The following is a 19,369-nucleotide window of genomic DNA, read 5'->3' as shown; positions in this document are numbered from 1 at the left end:
GCTTGATCAAATCTCGTCCGTCAGTGGTCTTTTGATAATCACTTGTAACGATACCAATGGCTTCTGTTCTATCTCGTACCCTCCGCGTTGCGCCGTTGGCTGGCGCTCGCGCCGGAGCCCGTGTCGCGGCTCCCCGCGCTCCAATTTTCCGCCCGGCGGTCTCTTTGAAGTTCGCTGCTCGTGCGTTCAGCGTTTCGAGAACTATTTTCGATGAGCAGGTTCGTAATGATTTCTCATAAATTGCTACGGATACCATTGTCTCTATCAATTGAGCGGGAATTGAGCCCTGACTAGAACCAGCCTCGTCTCAGACTCGGTTCCCCGGCGCCTAACTTCAAAGCCGAGAGCACCCACGGCCCGATCGATTTCCACGAATTTATCGGCGACTCATGGACTATCTTGTTCTCTCATCCAGCCGATTTCACTCCTGTGTGCACCACTGAGCTCGGTGCGTTCGCCCAGCTCGAGGAGGAATTCAAGAAGCGCAACACCAAGCTGATCGGTCTGTCCGCCAACGGTCTGGACAGCCATGAGAAATGGATCGAGGATATCGAGGAGGTTGCGACTAATGGTGGCAAGGTCGGATTCCCTATCCTCGCTGACCCAGAGCGCAAGATTGCATTTTTGTACGATATGGTTGATCACCAGGACTTGACCAACATTGACACCAAGGGCGTCGCATTCACAATCCGCGCTGTATTCATCATTGACCCGAATAAGAAGATTCGATTGACAATGCTATATCCTGCTAGCACTGGCAGAAACACTGCTGAGGTTTTGCGAGTTTTGGATTCTCTCCAGACTGGCGACAAAGCGGGTGTCACTACTCCTATCAAGTAAGTTTATGTTATGTGTGAGGCCATAGACGGGTGCTAACGGGACTGCAGTTGGGTTCCTGGTCAGGACGTCATTGTTCCTCCGTCCGTCTCGGATGAGGCTGCCGCTGCCAAGTTCGGAGAATTCAAGGCCGTCAAGCCGTAAGCTTTCCCCATTCCCGGGTAAATGGAAATATGCAGTTACTGACAGCTATGCAATAGATATCTCCGATACACCAAGTATCCTACCGAGCTTCTCAAAGAGTAAATCCCATTTACATGAGTGAATGAAATCGGATATCGTTCGGGGTGGACACACTTTATTTTCGCACAAAAGTTCTGTACCTGGGTGTGACTGACATAATAGTTGTTATATATACTGCAATATGAAATGTAGTACATAGTTAATACATCTTGATATGGTTTTATTTCAAATTCATTTACTTTTGAGATGGATAGTTCAAACAGGATGTCGTGTATCTGTTTGAGCCAGCAAAATATGAATTGCGAACTTTGGTTTACTAACCCCTGAATGCCGGCGTATCAACGACAAATGCCTTTGGATCAACTCCGTCAGCATTCTCAATCACGTTCGCGTCATGTAAAATGGCAAACGTCTTATCTATGATGACGCTCCTGTCGACCACCGAAACGTCGTCCGCAAAATTTACCGTTTTCATCCACTCTCGAGCATCCTCGGCCGTGTAGTCGAGATTCGTGGAGATGTAATCGACTGCTTTTTCTGGGTATGTCCGGAAATGTTGGATACCCTTGTTCACTGCCGAGAAGAATTTGCCGATTGTTCCAGTTTCGGATTCAATATTGAGGAGACTGTCAGCCGCCGTGATTGTCCAGGAGGGCCATCTGATACTATTAACACCATATCAAACACAAGCCGACAACGACAAAGGTCTTACGGGGTGTAGATAGATCCAATATATTTTATTTCATGGTTATCGTAATATTTCTTGGACGTAAAATATTCCCACATGAACGCGTCTGCCTCGCTATCTCTAACAGCGGCGCGTAAATTCTTGAAGGTTCCCGCGATATTGAACGAGACTGGAGGATTTCCGGGCCAGCCCTGCTGTCGCGCCAAAACGAATGCCATTACGTAAGATCCGCTATTCATGTCAGTTCATTTCGTAACGCATCAAGCACAGTAAAGTGACAATGGTGTACCTTCCAAGACGACTTACACCAAAACACTTTCCCTGGAGTTCAGCGATTGATTGTATGTCTTGTCTATTATCTCCAGTGCTGATAGCCCAACCTTGGCGAAATTAGAAAATCTTCCATTCAATAAAATGATTAGATGAACTTGCGTAATGGCGACTGGACATATGTGCCAACGATTTTGTACTCCGCGCGACGATTTCCTAGACCAGCTACCCAACCCTCTGTCAAGCCGACGGCAATATCTGCCAGATAGTTAGTTCAATTCAATGTCCTTTTATCATCCCCTATAGTCACAAGCAAAAGATTACCAATATCATTTTCCTTTAATGCCTTTATCATATCACCCGTACCCGTCAGAAAAGGCTTAAAATCAGGTGATAGACCAACGTCTTTGTAATACCCCTCAGACTGCGCAAAAAACAGCGGCGTCGAGAAATGTTCGGGCACGTAACCAACCTTGAGACCACCTGCAGCTGTCGAGTATAGTTTTCGGCATGCGCATGGCGATGCAAGCGGTCTCAGTATGTTGGACAGCTGCTTCGCTAAAACGGTGCGAGCGGCCATGGTTACTGTGGTGCCAAGTTGGATTCTGGGGTACCTGTTCGTCCTTCGTTTTTGGCGATGGCAATATTCTGGGTCTGCAAGTCAGGCTGTATGGGAGAGACAGCCCATACAATATTCGACGTTTGCAGCCCATTTACAATATACAAGTACTAAGCTACCAGAATAACAAATTTCACGTACTAAATTACCACTGAATTAAAATACCTGAAATTACCTTTACAGGCACTTGAGTGCTCATATCTAATGTCGAGACCTATGCACGTGTCCCTTGTAGATAATGTTGGGTTTCGAGTGGCACGTGACTTATCCTGTATCAGACGTTCCAAACCCAACTGGACAATCGTTATGTTTCCCCGCAAACTTTGATTTCCACGCGTCACGAGCGCCCCTGTTGCCGTGTGACTTTTAGCACGTCAGACGGACATATCGCCGACGATTAGCCCAAATAAATTGCACGACATAGTTACAGTAATCATGAGAGTATCAAGGCGGTTGGTCATGCGCTGAGGCTTGCATCCTCCCTTAGTGGTGCAGGGCGTTACCACCAGATTTCCAGGGAGTCTGGTAGGCCGTCCAAAGCAAGCGTTGCTACAGCTAATTCAAAGATCTAAGTGACTGCTAAGAGATCAGAGCCATGCCAAGGTCATAGTGTGAAACAAGCAATTGTTGACGGGCTGGTCCGCGATGCTACATCAATTATTGTACGATTTGGAGATCGCCGACTGGTGAGGCTGATTTCAACTCTGAAAGCGGGGAACCCAGTCAACTACAGTCCTTCTCGGAAAGCTAAAATTGGAGGGTAATCTGAGGATTACCGAGGTTGTCACAAGCATGAGCAACATATTGTTGATATGTAAGTTACTAAGATTTCATTGTGAGAAGAATTATGAGCTGGCAAAATGCAACTTTACTGTATAGACAATAACCAAACACATGACAAATATTAAGTACATTACCATAAAAAACGCGCACAAAAGCCAGAAAATGTACCTGAACAATGACGCAAAACTCCAATTCCAGATCTTAGTGTATCCCCGCCAGGGCGCCAGACGATAAGATGAATCAAATGACGATTTTGATAGTACTATTCACGATGGAAGAAGATGCTTGCTTCGACGAAGAGAAATCATGCCGTATAGAGTGTGCGTGTGTGCACATTGCTAATATGTATTTATTCCTCGCTGACACTCCTGTGCCGGCTGTACATTGGCTGCTGGAAGACAGGTCGGACGGAGTATGGATCGTGAGATGGTATGGGAGCCAAAGACTGACGTCTCTCGCGTGTAGCACTGCTAGTGGAACCGCGACGATTCTTATCCGAGTACGTTGAAGAGGACGATGATCGGCGAGGTACGTTGGACGAGAAGCAGTTTCCCATTCTGAAGAATAGAGTGCTATGTTATTGAGTGTAGGAGGTGCTTGTCGATAGAGAGACGATGGAGATCAATCGTGGTTTGCCAGGGGAATCTCTTAAGTTTATATAATTAGTAGCAACTTACAGCTTGGGCTGTGCTACAAAGAAGTCAAGTGATCATTTGGAGAGCGCTCTGAGTGCATGACGTCAGCACGCTAAACCTTAGATACCCTGGGTCACTTGTCAATTGTTTGCATGCGCGCGCACAGCCCCCCTGCACACATTTTGTTAGAAATACGCAGTGAGAATTTTCATTGCTGTACTCTCCCTTATGTACAACCCTAAACCTAGACAAAAGCGTAATACTTGTTTTGGGCACAAACTCACATGGCGAAGGGTCATTAGTATAGTGGTAGTATGCCTGCTTCGGGTGTTACGAAGCTCTGCTGACTTGTGTTTGCAAACTGCAGGAGACCCCGGATCGAGCCCGGGATGACCCCAATTTTTTTTATTTCTCATGGTACGTCAGTCTCAGATCTCAAACCTTTAGTTGAACTTGTATTTTGTGAATTAAATTTATGTACAATAGAATTTCGCTGAGTTTAATTTTTGTAGGGTGGCAATTTGCACGATGACGGCAAGAGTGTGCTGATCCGAGCGACAGCAACCCGAGGCAGCATCCTGCGGCTCGTCGTCGTCACCATGTTTACTATCGTGATAACGGCCGAATTTGTCCCAACAAAATATCTCGCTGGTGCGTTAATTACGCTTACAAACTGTACGGCACTCTGATTTTGGAGCTGTGCAAAAATGACCAGCCCGATTTCCATGACACCTGTGCGGAACTTATCGTCCTCACTGTTGCATTCTCCGACGCATATTTCGGCCTCGGTTCTAAATTATGCGTTGTCGATCGTTCCAGGTCGGTCATCGCCACAGAAGAACTTAGCTCTCGAAGCAACGGAGTTCCTCGATTTCCAAGCGAAGTCTGACGAGAAACTGACCGAGTCCCCTGAAATTGTGAGATATGAGGCTGCAGGCGAATCTACAACCAGTATTCAGAAAAAATTTGCTAAACATGGTTAGTTAATTGATTTTGGATCACAATGAAATCAACGACTCGACTAACCTGTACACTAGGACACCACCTTATGACTCTGTCAATTACCGAAATGGAGGACCATTCAATACAGCAAGAATGGTCTGCGACTAACGAAGGATCAGCCCTCACTGATCCTAGGAATGATATAAGTCGGCAGCTCTATGTGCATGCGTTGACGTACTTGCTCCGAGCACTGCCCGCCAACTTGACCCTTTCAGAAATCATGGACATTGGCAAGTTTGTCCCGGACTCTGTTATTGCCACCGAATACCAACGGCGATCTACACCAGATGTTAATACGATGTCCGCGAACGGTGACCAGCTGCCCAAGTCGCAGCAGGACAATTCTAAGTTAGAAGAGGCCATCATATACTTGATACGAGGACTAGCTGTGACAATGAAAGTCTCGACGCCATATGTTATTGAGTTGCTTCGGAAACTGGCTGAGAAGGAACGAGAGTACAAGGTCTCGGAGCGGACCTTGGCACTATCGTGTGCAGTTGTCGACAGACTATCGCGTAGTGCCGTTGGCAATGCCCTATTGGTCACAGGGGTAAATGTGCTTGGTGCAGTTGGCAAGGGAATTGGTGAGGGGCTGGTTATATTGGCGGATGCAAATAGTGCGAATATCAAAGAATGTGAGGGAAGCTGCTAGACCTCCAGAGAAATTTAAGCAGTAGAAGATACAGTTGTCGATTATTATTTATGCTCGTGGGTCTGACTGCGACTTTATTGTTTTGGCTTACACGCTTGGTGTTGGATAGAGTACTGTTTGTAAGTAACTGGTTTTGGCGTATGTTTGGTGCCCATCTACTCTTGAATGAAATAATTAGTTTACTTCCGTAATGTTCCTATTACAACTAGTAGTGCAAACACAGTTCTTCATATTATTAGTCTCAGATATTGTACAACATGAAATAAAATTCTTTTATGTATCCAACCCCAAACACGATTCTCAATTTTATTTATTCTCCATGATTATTTACGACTGCTTCCCAATTACGCGCACCAAATCAAGCATTGGAACGAACTAATTTGATGCGAGTCTTCTTTCGGTCTGCTCCTTGATCTGCTGCTTGACGTCCCGAACCTCCAGTTGAGTCGCGTTATGCTTAACTGTGACCTGATTAAATGGATTTTCCTCTGACTTGTCAAATTCCTTCTTAATCAATTCCTTCATCTGATTAAGCCTTAATCCCTTATGCTCCTCCTTGATGATCGGCAATCTGCGTTCTTCGTATGCCGCAAGGGCACCCTTGTATCTTCTCTCCGGATGCCGTTCGATGCCTCCATTTGGAGCAGCCTTAGATCCACTGGCCCCGCTGATCGATAGAGCATCAAGTGCGTCATCAATATTCGAAGCAGAAAGAGTAATCGAATCCTTATTTGACAGAAAGTCATCAATCTTGCCTGCTCTCTTACTCGCAATTTTCTCTTGTCCACGCGATGTACCAGCCTTTGGCTTGCTCGGTAATGACGCCATCTCCTCCTTCAATAATGCCTCACGCTCCTGCTTCTTTCGCAGGGCTTCGGCTTTCTTGGCGTCCTCTGCCTCCTTCTTCGCGTTCGATTTGGCCCCCTTGCCCCATTCCCGGTCTTCAGTCTCTGCCACCTTGCGGTCAACCGCAGCTTGCTTCTGGGCCGCAGCTTCAGCCTTGCGAGCATTTCCGGCAGCCTAATATCAGTTGTATTAGCATTTATTGTTGCGGAACCGTAGCTGTGGTCATCATTACCTTCTTGGAATTTTCCGTGTTCTTCTTTGCTCCCATATTTTCTTATAACGAACGAAATGCCAAAACAAAAGTGATCCGAGTATTAATAAGATTGCCAAAAAGCTCGCCGTCCAACCGAGTTATGGCTTGATATTAAAGGCCTTAAGCGGGGGAACAGTAAGGTAGATCACGCGGGCAAATCCTGCTGGAGTAGAATTGCTCTTCTCTATGACGTGCCGATGAGCTAGAGATGCACCTTGAACACGGATGCGTCAGGTAGTTTTCGACGCGCCCCTGACCCGAAGATTTGTCACCAGTTTAAAAATGTGGCATATTACTGACCTTGATTACCGTATAGTTTAGTTGGCTTTGCATTGTGGATGTAGGATAACTTGGTCGAAGCACACTGTCATTAGACTTTCATCAGGAGACCTTTGTAAACAGTATGACGGCTATGGAAGCGGATGGTCCTGTCAAGAAGTACGTATGGTTTTATTTGCAATAGAGTGAGATGAAAGTACTGATGCGCGCAGTGTTACAAGTCGCAGGTCGGCATTGAAGCGGATATTGGCGCGTACCGGACCGTTTACTGACGAGGCGTATGTTCCTGGTCCAGAAGTCTATGATTTCCTTTCTAGAATGAAGATTCTGTAAGTTGGGTTTTATGGCGTGTATATCACGGCGTCGGGATGACTTGCCATGAAGATGCTGACCACGGTTAATGCAGGGTCATGTAAGTCCATATAACATTCCGAATCGGTCTTGAAGTGACATCGCGCCTGGTGCTAAGTTAATGCGGTATAGTGGCGCGGGCGGTCTTGGCTGTGAGATTCTAAAAAATCTAGCGCTTTCTGGGTTTACAGACATACATGTCATTGACATGGACACAATCGACATATCCAATCTGAATCGCCAGTTCCTGTTTCGGCAATCCGACGTCGGTAAATCTAAGGCCATCGTGGCAGCCGAGTTTATCATGAAGCGTGTCAAGGGCGTCACCATTACTCCTTACTTTGGAAAAATTCAGGATAAGGATGAGGATTATTATTCCCAGTTTGGTATCGTGATATGTGGACTGGATAGTGTTGAGGCGCGACGATGGATTAATGCTACGCTTGTCAATATGGTCGATATGAATAATCCTGAGAGTTTGAAGCCGCTTATTGACGGTGGCACTGAGGGTATGTGCCAGTGCGGGTTTTTGGACATTATTGTTGACTTGGTGCAGGATTTAAGGGCCAGTCGCGTGTCATATTACCCACCATCACGTCGTGCTACGAGTGCTCTCTCGAGATGCTTGGAAAGCAGCAAACTTTCCCGATGTGCACTATTGCCAACACTCCCAGGTTACCGGAGCACTGTGTCGAATGGGCCAGCGTTTTGGAATGGCCAAGAGTTTTTAAAGGTATACACATTTACTGCCAAATGTATTCCACACTCAACTAATGATGGCCCAGATAAAAAATTAGATAATGACAATCCCGAGCATGTTCAATGGCTATATGAAACCGCGCTGCGTCGTGCTCGAGAATTTAAAATTAGTGGAGTTACATATTCACTAACCCAGGGCGTCGCGAAGAACATTATTCCCGCTATCGCATCCACTAATGCCATCATCGCTGGTATGTACTTGACTCCTAATTGCAAGTTCACTATCTGACGAATGGCTAGCATCGTGCTGCAACGAAGCCTTGAAGATCGCTACCACTTGCAGCCCCTACATGAACAACTATATGATGTACAGCGGCAATGACTCAATTTACACATACACTTTTGAGTATGAAAAGAAAGACGACTGTCCTGTGTGTGGAAATCTTGCTAGTGACTTCGACGCGAACCCAGAGTGGACTCTTGAGGAGTTTATGCAACAACTCCCTGATTCGCAACAAGTGTACGTATTTTTACTAAATTTCCAATCTAGAGATATTAACGCGGATCTTAGACGAATCAAAAATCCATCCCTGAGAACAGCAGAGCGCAACCTGTACCTGCAATCACCGCCTCAGTTGGAAGAAGCCACGCGGCCAAATCTTTTCAAGAAACTCAGGGAATTGGTTTCAAATGGTCAAGAAGTTTCAATCACGGACCCAGGGCTTCCGTTCAGTGTCAAGCTAAGGCTCCTTTATTAGATTATTTGTATAGTATTAGGATTACAACCTCGGTTAGCACACCCCGTATGCTGACTACATTCACCAAAAAATACACCCAAATAAATCAATTGAAAATTTATTCACTTACCCTACACATCTATTGGCCCAACAGACGGAACCTGGTCCATCGCCATTTTGATGATCTCCTTTCCATCAATAATACCGGTGGTCAGAATCAAGATATTCCGCCGTTCAGTCTCCTGCTTAGCAATGAACCGCAATGCAGCGATTTCGGTGAACGTGACACCGCCCAAGAAAAATACTACGACGGTCTTCTTCTCCTTCTTTGCGCTTAGCATAGCTCTCGCTCGAAGTGCGCGCTCTTCGCCTTTCTGAAGTTCATCGAAGTGCTCGCCGTTAATGTTCCGCAATATGTCATCTGCACCGCGCCATCCGGAGCCTAAACTTGATATTCTGGTGCCAAGAGCGCGTTTTTGGATAACCATCTGCACTAGTCGGATACTCAGGGGTGCATAGCCGGAGTAGACGTATGCAATATCATCAGGTGCTTGCTCGTTCACGTCATCAACAATCAACCGCAGAGTCTTACGTAAATTCGAGAACTGGAATTGGGAATATCCCTTTCCTCGCGCATAGATCAGGTCCAGCTTTTGCAAAATACTCAGCGTGAGGATGTGTTCATATCCGTACTCATTTAATATCAGTCTCTTGAATTGGGCAAGGTCTTTCTCCTTCATCCCGCCGCTTGAGAGACATTCAACGGCGAGTAACCGCAAAACAACATCAATTGCAACGCCACGGGCAATTAGCTCTTCGATTGTCTGATTCAACGTGCTAGTATCCAACCCTGAAGCCACAAGATTCTGCTGTACCTCCAGCGCTCGGTTGAAGAACTCAGTTTGTGTTCTGTTCATGATTTCTTCTGCAAGATTGGTGTGTAGACGAAGACTCTGGTGCTCGGCTTGTAGACCTCCTAGTTTGCCTACAAACTCTTTGATCTGAGATACCGTTTTTGCTTGATGCCGTTCCTCATATTCTTCATTCAGCTTTCGAGCAGCTTTATTCAGAGTTGTGCCAACCACTGCAAAGTTCAAATCCCTCAGATTCGCGAATAGCCCGTCGTTAGAATCCAAGACAATTTTACGAGTTTTCCTGTCTGTTATGGGCGCGGTGCTGATAACGGAGCTACTGCTTGGTGCATTCGGCGGTAACTTGGGATTCGAGGCCGTAAATATCGCACTTGGAATTTCCGCCTGAGAGTTGTTGATTCCAAAAACTTCGTCTATCAATCCTTCGTACGTCAATTGCGTCATCAACGGTGTCACCATATCCGTGCTTCGTTCGATAATAACAAGCTGTTCGAACGCCGTGGTGTCACCTTTTGCCCATTCTGCCTGTTCTGAACTTGCCTGCGACTCTTGGCGCATGCGTAGCAATAGGTCGCATAATTTCTTAGCGTTATTGCCTTTTCCTATTATACGTGGATATACACCATATTGTTTCTGAAGCGCATTCAACGAGAGTGCCGCGAAACTTACTGTTGTAGGCAGCCCGTACTTGCACGTTATTAGCAACTAACAAATATACAATGGTCAGCAAGACATACCAGATGCATATCTTTAAATCCAGAATTTGGTAGTTCAATACTGAATACATCTTCTTCCAGTGGTATGAAGCCAAGGTTCCACTCTGATATTGTAACATCGCCGAGTACGCCCTCCTCTTCAAAGGTTTTTTCCACTGATAGCATTCTTCGGGGGTAAAGAAACACATTGAAGTCGTAGTCAACGTCAGAAGTTTGGATTATCCGCTTGACTTGATCTGTATGTCGTTATGTCAGTACCTATACCGCAAATAAGCGAACGACCACATACCGCAAACTATCCGCGCATTCTTAATATCGCCTCGTATTAGATACACAATATTCCTCTGCACAGTGTCCTTTTGTGGACCATCATCAAGCCAAAATATATTATCAACGCCGTGTTCCTAATGTTGTTAGAATTTCAATATCAGAATAGACAGGGGAACTAATTACGACGCACTTGCAACACCGAGAATCGGGCAATATGACTCAATGGCGCGGACAGCGTTCTATCTAAAATCAAAGATTTCTTTCCCCGAACCTGAGTAACACTCTGTTAAATATAGGAATTCGCAAGACGGGATTTTGACTACTCACGGACTCTAGCAATTGCAGAAATGATGCCAGTGCATCCACCTTTAACGCCTTTGGGTTGATCGTGGTCAATATCGTCGTCATTATTCATAAACTATGCTAAAATCAACGTATGACCGATTAATTGACCAGACTTGGGAGTGACAACATCAGGCTGACAATTGGCGAATCTATATGTTTGGGCGGATATCGCGACTGCATCGGCAATCAGCGAGGTACAAACCCCATCAGATTGCAATACTTGTACGCCGAATCCGGCCTTTCGAAATTGCGGATATTCGATTTTCGTCACACAACTTCACGCACATCATTTCTCCGGCAAATTATTTAAAATAATACATCTAACGTGGCACTTAATACACTTGGACTTCAATTGTTGCCGAATTACGTCGTTCATGCGTTTGCTTGAGTCGAGAGGGAGCCATCCCTTGCCTGCATGCCATCACACTGTCTAATCTACACATACCATGTTGGATTCAGAGAACATGCAGGCAGAACATCATACGGTTTGAGGTATTACTCATAGCAAGCTTGTAGTCCCATATTGTAGGTGACATTGTTACTACTTATGTTTGTGTTCATCTAAAACTACTAATATACGTAAAGTTACGTAGAGGTCCTTAAATGTTCTGGGGAATCATGCCTTAAAAATCGATGTGACAACATCTTGATCACAGGGCCGGGTAATATGAATGTGGCGGGCGATCCGGCAGTACGTGCATTATAGCTAGCTGGCCTCAACCACACCTCCAGTTTCAAAGATTCAGTTACCTACTTTGTACGCATTAGGTATCGGGACAATCTGAGCATACAGTCATGATACTTCGATCAAATGTCCTCAGCGGCTTTGTTTTGATCCTCCTGGCGTCCAGTAGTGGCGCCGTGGAGGTAGACCTCGGTGACCTCACCGCTTCCGCGTACCTCGCGAAAGCAGACGCGCTCCTTACGCAAGGCAATTTCCAGGATGCATTGCAATTCTACGATGCCGCAGTGAAATATGATCCTCAGAACTATTTATCCGTGTTCAAGCGTGGTGCGACTTACTTATCGATTGGAAGATTGAACTCCGCAGTTGCGGATTTTGATCAGGTGTTGGAGATGAAGCCTGATTTTGACTCAGCGCTCGTGCAGCGGGGAAAGTTGAGGTTGAAGATGGGTAATTGGGATGGTGCACGGAAAGACTTTAAGACTGCGACTGGCAACCAGAAGGAGAATATCGAGTCAGTGTTTGCAGCTGAGAACGAAGTCAAAGCTGCACTTAAGGCGAAGGAGGCTGGAAAGCTGGATGAGTGCATTGCGCACTCGAGTAGCGCTATTTCGTCCGCATCTGCAGTGACCTCGCTTCGATCTCTCAGAGCGGAGTGCAGACTTGCAAAGGGACTTATTCGCGAGGCGGTTGCGGACTTGAGCCACCTTGCCAATGCGAATCCGCTGTCGCCAGAACCCCATGTTCGCATTGCGCGACTTCAGTATTTATACTTGAACGACAGAGACCGTGCAATTCAGCAATTAGCAAAATGCTTGCGTTACGATCCTGATGCGAAAGCTTGTAAGACTGCATTCAGAGAGTACAAGCGATTGGACAGGGAGATAGTGAAGGCGAACGAATTGAGAGAGAAACACATATGGGTTGCGCTCGAGAAGACGATTGTTTCTGGAGGTGCAGATAGAGAAGGTTTGTTGAAGAAGATTGAGGAGATGATTGCGAATGTCGACAAGGAAGAGAAAATCCCACCCTCCACCGCCAAGGATCTGGAGGTCGAGCTTCTCGAGGCTACTTGCGAGGCTTATCTTGACCTCAAGAGATGGGGACCGGGAATCACATACTGCGCACGAACGCTCGACTATCGCCCGGAGTCTATTGTTGCTCTACTCTTTACTGCGAGAGTTCACATAAACAATGATGAGTTTGACAAGGCTATTGAAGTGTTAAATAAAGCGAAGGAGGCATCGGGTGGCCAGAACCAGCAGGTTAATAGTATGCTTAACGAGGCACATGTGCTTCTCAAGCGGGCCAAGTCGAAGGATTATTACAAAGTTCTTGGAGTTGGCCGTGACGCGACGGATAAGGATATCAAGAAGGCATATCGTTCGAAGACTAAGGAATTCCATCCTGACAAGTACAGAGGCGATCTCAAACTTGACCTTGTTGAAAAAAAAATGGCTGAAATAAATGAGGCGTATGAGGTGCTCTCTAATCCTGAACTCCGTGAGCGATTTGACAGTGGCGATGATCCTAATGATCGCTCTCAGCCCGGTGGTGGCGCGGGCGGATTTAATCCTTTCTTCCAACCTGGATTCGGGGGATTCGGTGGTGCCCAACAGCAGTTTTTCCAGCAGGGTGGACGAACGTTTTATAGGCAGAGCAGTGGTCCTCGTCAGCATGCTGGTGGACATAATTTCAAGTTTCATTTTTAAGGACTGATCGCATTGATTGTTTTTGGCGTTTATGGGATGAAAAGATCGTATTTGTCTTATAGATAAATTAGAATCGTTCGGATTATAAATATTAATGACTTTTAACAAAGTATAATGCAAAACTGGCGCTTTCAATTTACGTCTAAATGTCCATTGACAACTTTTCCCAGAAAAATTTTGACCATCCCTGCCTGCACTATAACCAAAACAGATCAATTATAGCTGCAAAAAATTCCATAGTGCATTAGTATTAACATAGTCATGATGAATAATAGAAACCAGATAGTAGGACTCGTGGATCGTGTTGATCAGGTTTGACGTCTTAGATGCGCGAGGATACAGACGCTGCCATTCCTTCCAGACGGCGAAGGCTTCTTCACTCCACGCTTTGAAGGACTGTTCCTCGATTATAGTTGGCTGGACAACTTCCCTGTTGGGGAAGACACCCCAGGTAACAGCATTGACATCGTTAGCGTTCATATTGGAAAAGAAGTCGCCCCTACAATTTCCGGCATAGTATGACACCGAGTCACCGATCTGAAGCTTCTCCTTGAGTGTGAACCATCTGTTCTCGGGCACAAAAAACTCGATCAAAGCCTTTTGGAAAACATATCCATTGCGTGGGCCCCAGCCGAAGATCTTGTCGTCGCTTCGGACGCCATTGACCGCTGGTTGCGAGGCAACGGTCCAGAGACCAAGCTTATTTAATCTAATCAGGTCGGCTTCAATTAGTTTTGTTTCGGGGCTCAAACCCTCCTCTTCTGACCATGGTAGGACTGGTAGTGTACCCTTTAGGTATTGAACAAATAACTCCGAAATATCCGCTGTAGTTTCCGGGCTTCCCCATAGCTCTAGAGCTCTCTTCGCCGGGACATGGAGAGTGATGCCATATCCATCAATCTCACCGTAGGCTAACCATGCATTAGTTGCATCATCGAATAAGTATGTACAAAAATCGTACCTGGTGATCTAGGATCACCCCATCTTCCGTTTGGGAAATCGTCCCAAGAAGCCTCGGATGTCATGGACACCTCAGACGCTGGAACAGCAACAGCAACTTTCTCGGTAATTTTAACATCCTTCACACCGTCTGAAAGTACTGATTCGATAGAAATGGGCTTCTCTATCTTCTTTTCCGTTCCCTGAGAGACTACCTTGAGCCTTAGAGGTGTCTTAACGACGTTGCTCTTGTCAAGTATCAACGCAACAGAGCGCTCAAGATTGAGAGTGTAGAAATGGAAACCACGAACGCGATGGTGAGTTTCATTGTAAATCCGATCAATCATTTCCACTAGTATCTCAACCCCAACTTGTTTGACCTGCTCGTCATCCGTGCTGGGAACAGAATCTATCTTTTCGAGGATATTGTCGGGAAGGTGTGCATGACTTAGTTTGGCGGTACGAATGAAAGATTGGAATGTGTTAATAGGTAGCAGTCCAGGAATAATCGGAATCGTCTCGAAAATTCCGGACTCATGCTCCCGTAGCATTTTCTCAAATGCAAGAAATTTGTCGGTGTCGAAGAATAGCTGTGTCATGATGAAGTCCGCACCAGCTGCAGTTTTCTCGATGAGGTACGGCAGATCTATCTTAGGATCTTTAGCCTCGGGATTTGAGCCGTCGGCGTAGCCTTCTGGGTATGCGGCGACTCCAATACAGAAGTAGTCGCCGTATTGTTCACGAATGTACCGGACCAAATCAACTGCGTACATAAACTCCTGTGATTCTGGCGGTGTCCAGTATTCTTCACCTCTAGGAGGATCACCTCTCAACGCGAGAATGTTACGGATTCCGTGTTGCTTGGCTTTCGAAAGTGCTTCGTCGATAATACTCTTTTCCATGTTTGTGCAAGTCAAGTGGAGACAAGTAGTAAGGCCCAGTTCGGCCGTGCATAATGTAGCAAGATCCAATGACTTTGATACAGTTGATCCACCAGCTCCCCAAGTGATATTGACAAAGAGTGGGTTCAATTGAGCCATACGGCGTAGACGAGCAACGAGATTCTGAACGCCCTGCAAGAATACGTATGAGTTAGCGATTGCAAATATGTCCAGAGCGACATCAAATTATCCAAAATATTATTTCAAGAATCATACCGAGTCTGTCTTTGGCGGAAAAAATTCAAAGGAAAAGAAAGGCTCCTCGGGCTTGAGGGCCGCAATTCTTTCGATTATCGTAGTCATTTGTCAAACTTCTTCGCACGAGGTGAAACTGCAGAGTACCAAATTCTGCTTACGAAGTTCAATCAATTCGCATATGATCAGAAAAAAATATCGGCGTGTGTCTGCTGTCGCCGTCAGCGTTGCCAGATCTATGATTTTGCTTAATGTTGTCCAGGAGAAAAACGAATCTAAGGATTGACTCCTTGGGAGTAGCAGTAATTTACGCCTTGGCCTCGCGTTAACTACGATTTAAGAGCGCAACGATAGTGAATCACACCTGATCTACTTTTACTACTATATTATTTAAATTTGCTTTATTAATGGAATACAAATTCTCTACAACGTACTGAATCCCGCATCATAGTACGTCCATCACGCTTTCTTTGATGAGACTTTTTGTCCACAATCATTTGCTTCAGAACAGGAAACTATCAGAGAGATCAGCAAATGTCTTTAAGAATATTAAGAAAAGTAACACCAAAACACAAGTAAGACTCAGAACTTTCTTTGCCCCAATTCGTCTTCACGCCTACCCGCTGACAGACTGTTACGCCCGAGAGCATGACAGTTGCACCACCAACAACCGGCTTCAATGAACATGATGGAACAATAAAGCCCATGAACTTGGTGGATGCCGTTAGATCAGGTTACCAGAGTTTGTCGTCCTTGTCTCACAACTGCGTCAATCAATCCAAGGCTGTTCCATATCCGCAGGAACAGCTAGAACTTTGTAAGAAATCTTAAAATACCATTAAAAATCTAGTCTCGCTAGCGGGCCATCGCGTGATCAACATCGGTCTATATAAATGGTATTGCCAAATGTAGTTATGTATCGATATCCTAAGGTCATCACACCGTCATGGGTCAGCCAGCTGCAGACTTGCGAACAAGAATGGCGGCGCCTAAAATGCGATGGTTTTAAGGACGGATTTTTCTGGACCGCATCCAGTAACGTAGCCATCAGGATTATGAAGAATCATAGAAATAATAGCTTTGTTTAATTGCAAATGCGCATAAATTGCGCTGGTCTGCGGTCATGTTGAAAGGGAAAAAAATTTCCACACACCACTTTAAGGGTTGGCTGTTGGAGAGTGCCAACGACGTCACTCTGTATCGCTCGACACGGATTCAAAATTTTCGACCCCCAACATAGAATACAGTCGCGTAACTCCTGCACCCCTGTATTATAATCCTAGTCGTCACAATTAAAGCTTGATACGGAACTTTGCTAGACGCAGTCGGTATTACGTTGCCATTTTTCCCGGCGGCCAGTGAACGGGGAGAGTTCGAACGACAAATTACTAGTGATAGCAGAATATTTGAACATATGGATCCAACAAATATTTGGTTAAGAACAGCAAAGTTAGTATTCCATGGCTTGAGATATGTAGTGCCGATATTTCTAACTTACAGTCATTAGTGGTATTATTTCTTGAGTACCGTTTTGACATGCAACAATCGTTGACTCAACCGCAGGAGCGCCATCTTTATTATCGGCAACTGTACCGTCGCCGGCGTCAATAACATCTCCTTTGACATTTGGTCTGTCACCATCTATATCGCACGCATCCATGTTGCCGCGTGCTAATGGCAGCCCAATGCCGCCTACTCCTGTTGCTAGCGATCTGTCCAGATCAGGACTTTCACAATCGTCGCTAAGTCTTTCTAGCGTCTTTGGAGGATTTGACGACAAGGTATGTTGCTATGATTGCGCAAATCAGCCTATTGATCAAACTGCTTATCTTCATGGTAGCACAACGACGATACTCTATTTCCTGGTTTTGACCAGTCGACGATCGAGAGTGAACCGAATGGTGATCCGATTTCATATAATATTTCGGCACCCGAGCATCCATTAAAGTACAATTGGACACTATGGTTTTTGCATCGGGCTCCGGGTGTGAAGATATCTGACTACGAAAAGGCCACAAAGGAGATATCGTCGTTTTCAACGGTAATATCTCTTAACGTTCTAACACGCAGTACACGGTTGCTGACGATCTGTTAGGCTGAAGACTTTTGGCGGCTGTACTCCTATCTTGCAAGACCGTCAGCATTGCCATATACATCTGAGTACCATTTATTCAAGACTGGAGTTCGTCCTATATGGGAGGACCCTACTAACGTCAATGGCGGCAAGTGGATTCTCAAGTTGAAAAAGGGAACCGGATCTGTTCCATGGGAGTCCTTGTTACTCGCCATTATCGGTGGAGAATTTGGTAACTCCCTGGGCGATGAAGTAGTTGGTGCTGTTATTAGTATCCGGCGCGAAGCAGATATTATTTCCGTTTGGAACAAGCAAGGAAGCAATGGGGCTATCAATTTAAAAATAAGGTTCGTATTTCGTATCAATCAAGCTAATGTTGTATCAGGTCACATTAGTCTAACTTGTGCGACAGGGACATCATACGAAACGTGTTGGGCCTCTCGAATATTGCAATTGAGTATAAGGTGCACGCTGACAGTATGAAGGAAGGTGCCGAGAAGAAGTTAGCAGCCAAGACTGCTGCATCGGGCGAGAAGCCACACCGCGGACGTGGTGCCCACCATAGTACTGGAGCACGACACCACAATCCGGCCAGCATAAGCACCAGCACCAGTAGTTACAGCACAGGACGTGGTCGAGGTTCTCAGGTCAATAGAGGAAGCAATATGCGCTCCTATTTTGTAGGACCTGGAGGTGGCGGCGAGAGTAACGTGGAAGGTGGTGGAGGTGGCATAGATCGCAAAAGTGGCAGGGAGAGTCAAGAGGATGTCTAGGGAGACAGAAATTCTTGATATTTTGTATATACTTTTTTAGGGCCGCTGCCTCCTCATCGCTTAATGCCCAAATATAGACTTTTTTCTGGTGCTCAATTTAACCTGTTTAAAAAAATATTTCGGAATGACGTCAAGATAACCAATTAAACACTGTTGATTTCTATACGAAATTATGCACCTCAATATATTTGTTGCTTAAATAGAACGTCGCGGACTAGCGTGACTACACGCGTCAATATGTGTCTCGTCGGCGATTACAAGTTCCCGCATTAGAGCTCTTTCGTCTGCCACACTGTTGATATGCCGTAGGCACCGATATGTTTGCGCAGATATGTCTGAGGATCTATCGTTGTGTTTGTTGAATACGTTGAAAGTGCGGGTTTGATTAAGTTTATTTGAGGGCACATTCTCAGTAATCATTGCCAAAATATTGAAGTCTGATTACACTGCGATATACCGGCCATCCCCTTCAGCCAGACCTAATGCCCCTTAGTTCACTGCCATTTCGCGCGTGTGGAAGTTCTATCGCGCTCTCGACCATCCAGCCCCTCTTCTTAAACCAGCTCGTTTCAGTGTAATATATTATCAGCAGCTCGAAGCAGCATCTGCCGCCTGTGCTGCTATTCTACTATGCAGCAGCAGCAACAGTATTACTATTATCAGCAGCAGGCGCAAGCTCCGCAGGCTCCTCAATATCTGCAGTATCAACCGCACGTTTACGCGCAGCAGCAGCAGCAGCAGCAGCAGCAACAACAGCAGCAACAGCAACAACAACAACAGTATCCTCAAGTTTTTCCAGCCATCCATCAAAGCCAACCGCCATCCACCTTCTCATACGCAAATCAGCAATTGGCGCAATATCCTTTCGTCCAGCAACCTCAACAGCCACAGACTAACAACATGTTCCTCTTTGATCGTAGCAAGAACTCGCAGCAACAGCAGCAAGGATTACAGCAGCAAGGATTACAGCAGCAAGGATTACAGCAGCAGCAATTTCAGCAATTTCAGCAACA

At 45.7% G+C, this 19,369-nt stretch overlaps 9 protein-coding genes and 1 non-coding gene across 10 annotated transcripts; 6 read left to right on the top strand and 4 right to left on the bottom strand.

The window, feature by feature from the left end:
• The first annotated feature begins 7 nt into the window (after positions 1-7).
• Positions 8-1,254, top strand: V1508DRAFT_408562 (thioredoxin-like protein). Its single transcript, XM_066939023.1, has 4 exons — positions 8-218; positions 301-836; positions 888-977; positions 1,038-1,254. Exons 1-4 carry the CDS (start codon positions 57-59, stop codon positions 1,081-1,083), a joined length of 834 nt encoding a protein of 277 aa, XP_066798739.1. The 5' UTR covers positions 8-56; the 3' UTR covers positions 1,084-1,254.
• V1508DRAFT_408559 (uncharacterized protein) lies at positions 1,153-2,632 on the bottom strand. The gene is made up of 5 exons (XM_066939022.1): positions 2,303-2,632; positions 2,141-2,236; positions 1,998-2,088; positions 1,733-1,939; positions 1,153-1,679 (listed from the first exon to the last, which is right to left on the bottom strand). The coding sequence occupies exons 1-5, from the start codon at positions 2,556-2,558 to the stop codon at positions 1,337-1,339; spliced, it is 993 nt and encodes a 330-aa protein (XP_066798738.1). The 5' UTR covers positions 2,559-2,632; the 3' UTR covers positions 1,153-1,336.
• Positions 2,633-4,307: 1,675 nt separating this feature from the next.
• Positions 4,308-4,412, top strand: V1508DRAFT_t4. The gene has a single exon. It is a non-coding gene; the product is annotated as a tRNA-Pro (tRNA).
• A 231-nt stretch (positions 4,413-4,643) lies between these two features.
• V1508DRAFT_98161 (uncharacterized protein) lies at positions 4,644-5,764 on the top strand. Its single transcript, XM_066943133.1, has 2 exons — positions 4,644-4,993; positions 5,053-5,764. Exons 1-2 carry the CDS (start codon positions 4,723-4,725, stop codon positions 5,667-5,669), a joined length of 888 nt encoding a protein of 295 aa, XP_066798737.1. The 5' UTR covers positions 4,644-4,722; the 3' UTR covers positions 5,670-5,764.
• Positions 5,765-5,829: 65 nt separating this feature from the next.
• On the bottom strand, positions 5,830-7,082 carry V1508DRAFT_363577 (uncharacterized protein). The gene is made up of 2 exons (XM_066937273.1): positions 6,748-7,082; positions 5,830-6,689 (listed from the first exon to the last, which is right to left on the bottom strand). The coding sequence occupies exons 1-2, from the start codon at positions 6,781-6,783 to the stop codon at positions 6,045-6,047; spliced, it is 681 nt and encodes a 226-aa protein (XP_066798736.1). The 5' UTR covers positions 6,784-7,082; the 3' UTR covers positions 5,830-6,044.
• Positions 6,961-8,960, top strand: V1508DRAFT_379391 (uncharacterized protein). Its single transcript, XM_066937655.1, has 8 exons — positions 6,961-7,206; positions 7,260-7,376; positions 7,454-7,459; positions 7,531-7,907; positions 7,955-8,131; positions 8,184-8,348; positions 8,398-8,617; positions 8,669-8,960. The coding sequence occupies exons 1-8, from the start codon at positions 7,172-7,174 to the stop codon at positions 8,853-8,855; spliced, it is 1,284 nt and encodes a 427-aa protein (XP_066798735.1). The 5' UTR covers positions 6,961-7,171; the 3' UTR covers positions 8,856-8,960.
• V1508DRAFT_408550 (Sec1-like protein) lies at positions 8,844-11,204 on the bottom strand. The gene is made up of 5 exons (XM_066939021.1): positions 11,020-11,204; positions 10,883-10,963; positions 10,712-10,826; positions 10,444-10,658; positions 8,844-10,393 (listed from the first exon to the last, which is right to left on the bottom strand). The coding sequence occupies exons 1-5, from the start codon at positions 11,098-11,100 to the stop codon at positions 8,966-8,968; spliced, it is 1,920 nt and encodes a 639-aa protein (XP_066798734.1). The 5' UTR covers positions 11,101-11,204; the 3' UTR covers positions 8,844-8,965.
• Positions 11,205-11,772: 568 nt separating this feature from the next.
• Positions 11,773-13,544, top strand: V1508DRAFT_408547 (uncharacterized protein). Its single transcript, XM_066939020.1, has one exon. It carries the CDS (start codon positions 11,833-11,835, stop codon positions 13,432-13,434), a length of 1,602 nt encoding a protein of 533 aa, XP_066798733.1. The 5' UTR covers positions 11,773-11,832; the 3' UTR covers positions 13,435-13,544.
• Positions 13,490-15,794, bottom strand: V1508DRAFT_408546 (methylenetetrahydrofolate reductase-domain-containing protein). Its single transcript, XM_066939019.1, has 3 exons — positions 15,531-15,794; positions 14,396-15,446; positions 13,490-14,345 (listed from the first exon to the last, which is right to left on the bottom strand). The coding sequence occupies exons 1-3, from the start codon at positions 15,615-15,617 to the stop codon at positions 13,651-13,653; spliced, it is 1,833 nt and encodes a 610-aa protein (XP_066798732.1). The 5' UTR covers positions 15,618-15,794; the 3' UTR covers positions 13,490-13,650.
• Positions 15,795-16,923: 1,129 nt separating this feature from the next.
• V1508DRAFT_446551 (translation initiation factor eIF 4e-like domain-containing protein) lies at positions 16,924-18,532 on the top strand (the record flags this gene model as incomplete). Its single annotated transcript, XM_066942433.1, has 6 exons — positions 16,924-16,958; positions 17,017-17,018; positions 17,073-17,290; positions 17,350-17,550; positions 17,605-17,930; positions 17,996-18,532. The coding sequence occupies 6 exons, from the start codon at positions 16,924-16,926 to the stop codon at positions 18,354-18,356; spliced, it is 1,143 nt and encodes a 380-aa protein (XP_066798731.1). The 3' UTR covers positions 18,357-18,532.
• Between the last annotated feature and the right edge of the window lie 837 nt (positions 18,533-19,369).

The sequence above is a fragment of the Lipomyces doorenjongii genome, assembly GCF_038497915.1.
Source record: "Lipomyces doorenjongii strain NRRL Y-27504 unplaced genomic scaffold V1508scaffold_2, whole genome shotgun sequence".
NCBI lineage: Eukaryota > Fungi > Ascomycota > Lipomycetes > Lipomycetales > Lipomycetaceae > Lipomyces > Lipomyces doorenjongii.
This window is presented reverse-complemented; position numbering and strand designations above follow the sequence as displayed.

What these genes read in the sequence shown, in the direction of transcription:
- V1508DRAFT_408547 (XM_066939020.1), top strand. Translation starts at nt 11,833, where the DNA reads ATGATACTTCGATCAAATGTCCTCAGCGGCTTTGTTTTGATCCTCCTG.
- V1508DRAFT_379391 (XM_066937655.1), top strand. Translation starts at nt 7,172, where the DNA reads ATGACGGCTATGGAAGCGGATGGTCCTGTCAAGAA. An exon ending in GCGGATGGTCCTGTCAAGAA is followed by an intron (nt 7,207 to 7,259) that starts GTACGTATGGTT and finishes TGATGCGCGCAG; the next exon opens with TGTTACAAGTCGCAGGTCGG. An exon ending in CTCCCTGATTCGCAACAAGT is followed by an intron (nt 8,618 to 8,668) that starts GTACGTATTTTT and finishes CGCGGATCTTAG; the next exon opens with ACGAATCAAAAATCCATCCC.
- V1508DRAFT_408546 (XM_066939019.1), bottom strand. Translation starts at nt 15,617, where the DNA reads ATGACTACGATAATCGAAAGAATTGCGGCCCTCAAGCCCGAGGAGCCT. An exon ending in TTCCGCCAAAGACAGACTCG is followed by an intron (nt 15,447 to 15,530) that starts GTATGATTCTTG and finishes GTATTCTTGCAG; the next exon opens with GGCGTTCAGAATCTCGTTGC. An exon ending in GGGTGATCCTAGATCACCAG is followed by an intron (nt 14,346 to 14,395) that starts GTACGATTTTTG and finishes ATGCATGGTTAG; the next exon opens with CCTACGGTGAGATTGATGGA.
- V1508DRAFT_408550 (XM_066939021.1), bottom strand. Translation starts at nt 11,100, where the DNA reads ATGACGACGATATTGACCACGATCAACCCAAAGGCGTTAAAGGTGGAT. An exon ending in TTCTGCAATTGCTAGAGTCC is followed by an intron (nt 10,964 to 11,019) that starts GTGAGTAGTCAA and finishes AGTGTTACTCAG; the next exon opens with GTTCGGGGAAAGAAATCTTT. An exon ending in GATTTAAAGATATGCATCTG is followed by an intron (nt 10,394 to 10,443) that starts GTATGTCTTGCT and finishes ATAACGTGCAAG; the next exon opens with TACGGGCTGCCTACAACAGT.
- V1508DRAFT_98161 (XM_066943133.1), top strand. Translation starts at nt 4,723, where the DNA reads ATGACCAGCCCGATTTCCATGACACCTGTGCGGAACTTATCGTCCTCA. An exon ending in GAAAAAATTTGCTAAACATG is followed by an intron (nt 4,994 to 5,052) that starts GTTAGTTAATTG and finishes CCTGTACACTAG; the next exon opens with GACACCACCTTATGACTCTG.
- V1508DRAFT_363577 (XM_066937273.1), bottom strand. Translation starts at nt 6,783, where the DNA reads ATGGGAGCAAAGAAGAACACGGAAAATTCCAAGAAG. An exon ending in ACACGGAAAATTCCAAGAAG is followed by an intron (nt 6,690 to 6,747) that starts GTAATGATGACC and finishes AACTGATATTAG; the next exon opens with GCTGCCGGAAATGCTCGCAA.
- V1508DRAFT_408559 (XM_066939022.1), bottom strand. Translation starts at nt 2,558, where the DNA reads ATGGCCGCTCGCACCGTTTTAGCGAAGCAGCTGTCCAACATACTGAGA. An exon ending in ATTAAAGGAAAATGATATTG is followed by an intron (nt 2,237 to 2,302) that starts GTAATCTTTTGC and finishes ACTATCTGGCAG; the next exon opens with ATATTGCCGTCGGCTTGACA. An exon ending in GGTGTAAGTCGTCTTGGAAG is followed by an intron (nt 1,940 to 1,997) that starts GTACACCATTGT and finishes TGACATGAATAG; the next exon opens with CGGATCTTACGTAATGGCAT.
- V1508DRAFT_408562 (XM_066939023.1), top strand. Translation starts at nt 57, where the DNA reads ATGGCTTCTGTTCTATCTCGTACCCTCCGCGTTGCGCCGTTGGCTGGC. An exon ending in GAACTATTTTCGATGAGCAG is followed by an intron (nt 219 to 300) that starts GTTCGTAATGAT and finishes GACTAGAACCAG; the next exon opens with CCTCGTCTCAGACTCGGTTC. An exon ending in GGTGTCACTACTCCTATCAA is followed by an intron (nt 837 to 887) that starts GTAAGTTTATGT and finishes ACGGGACTGCAG; the next exon opens with TTGGGTTCCTGGTCAGGACG.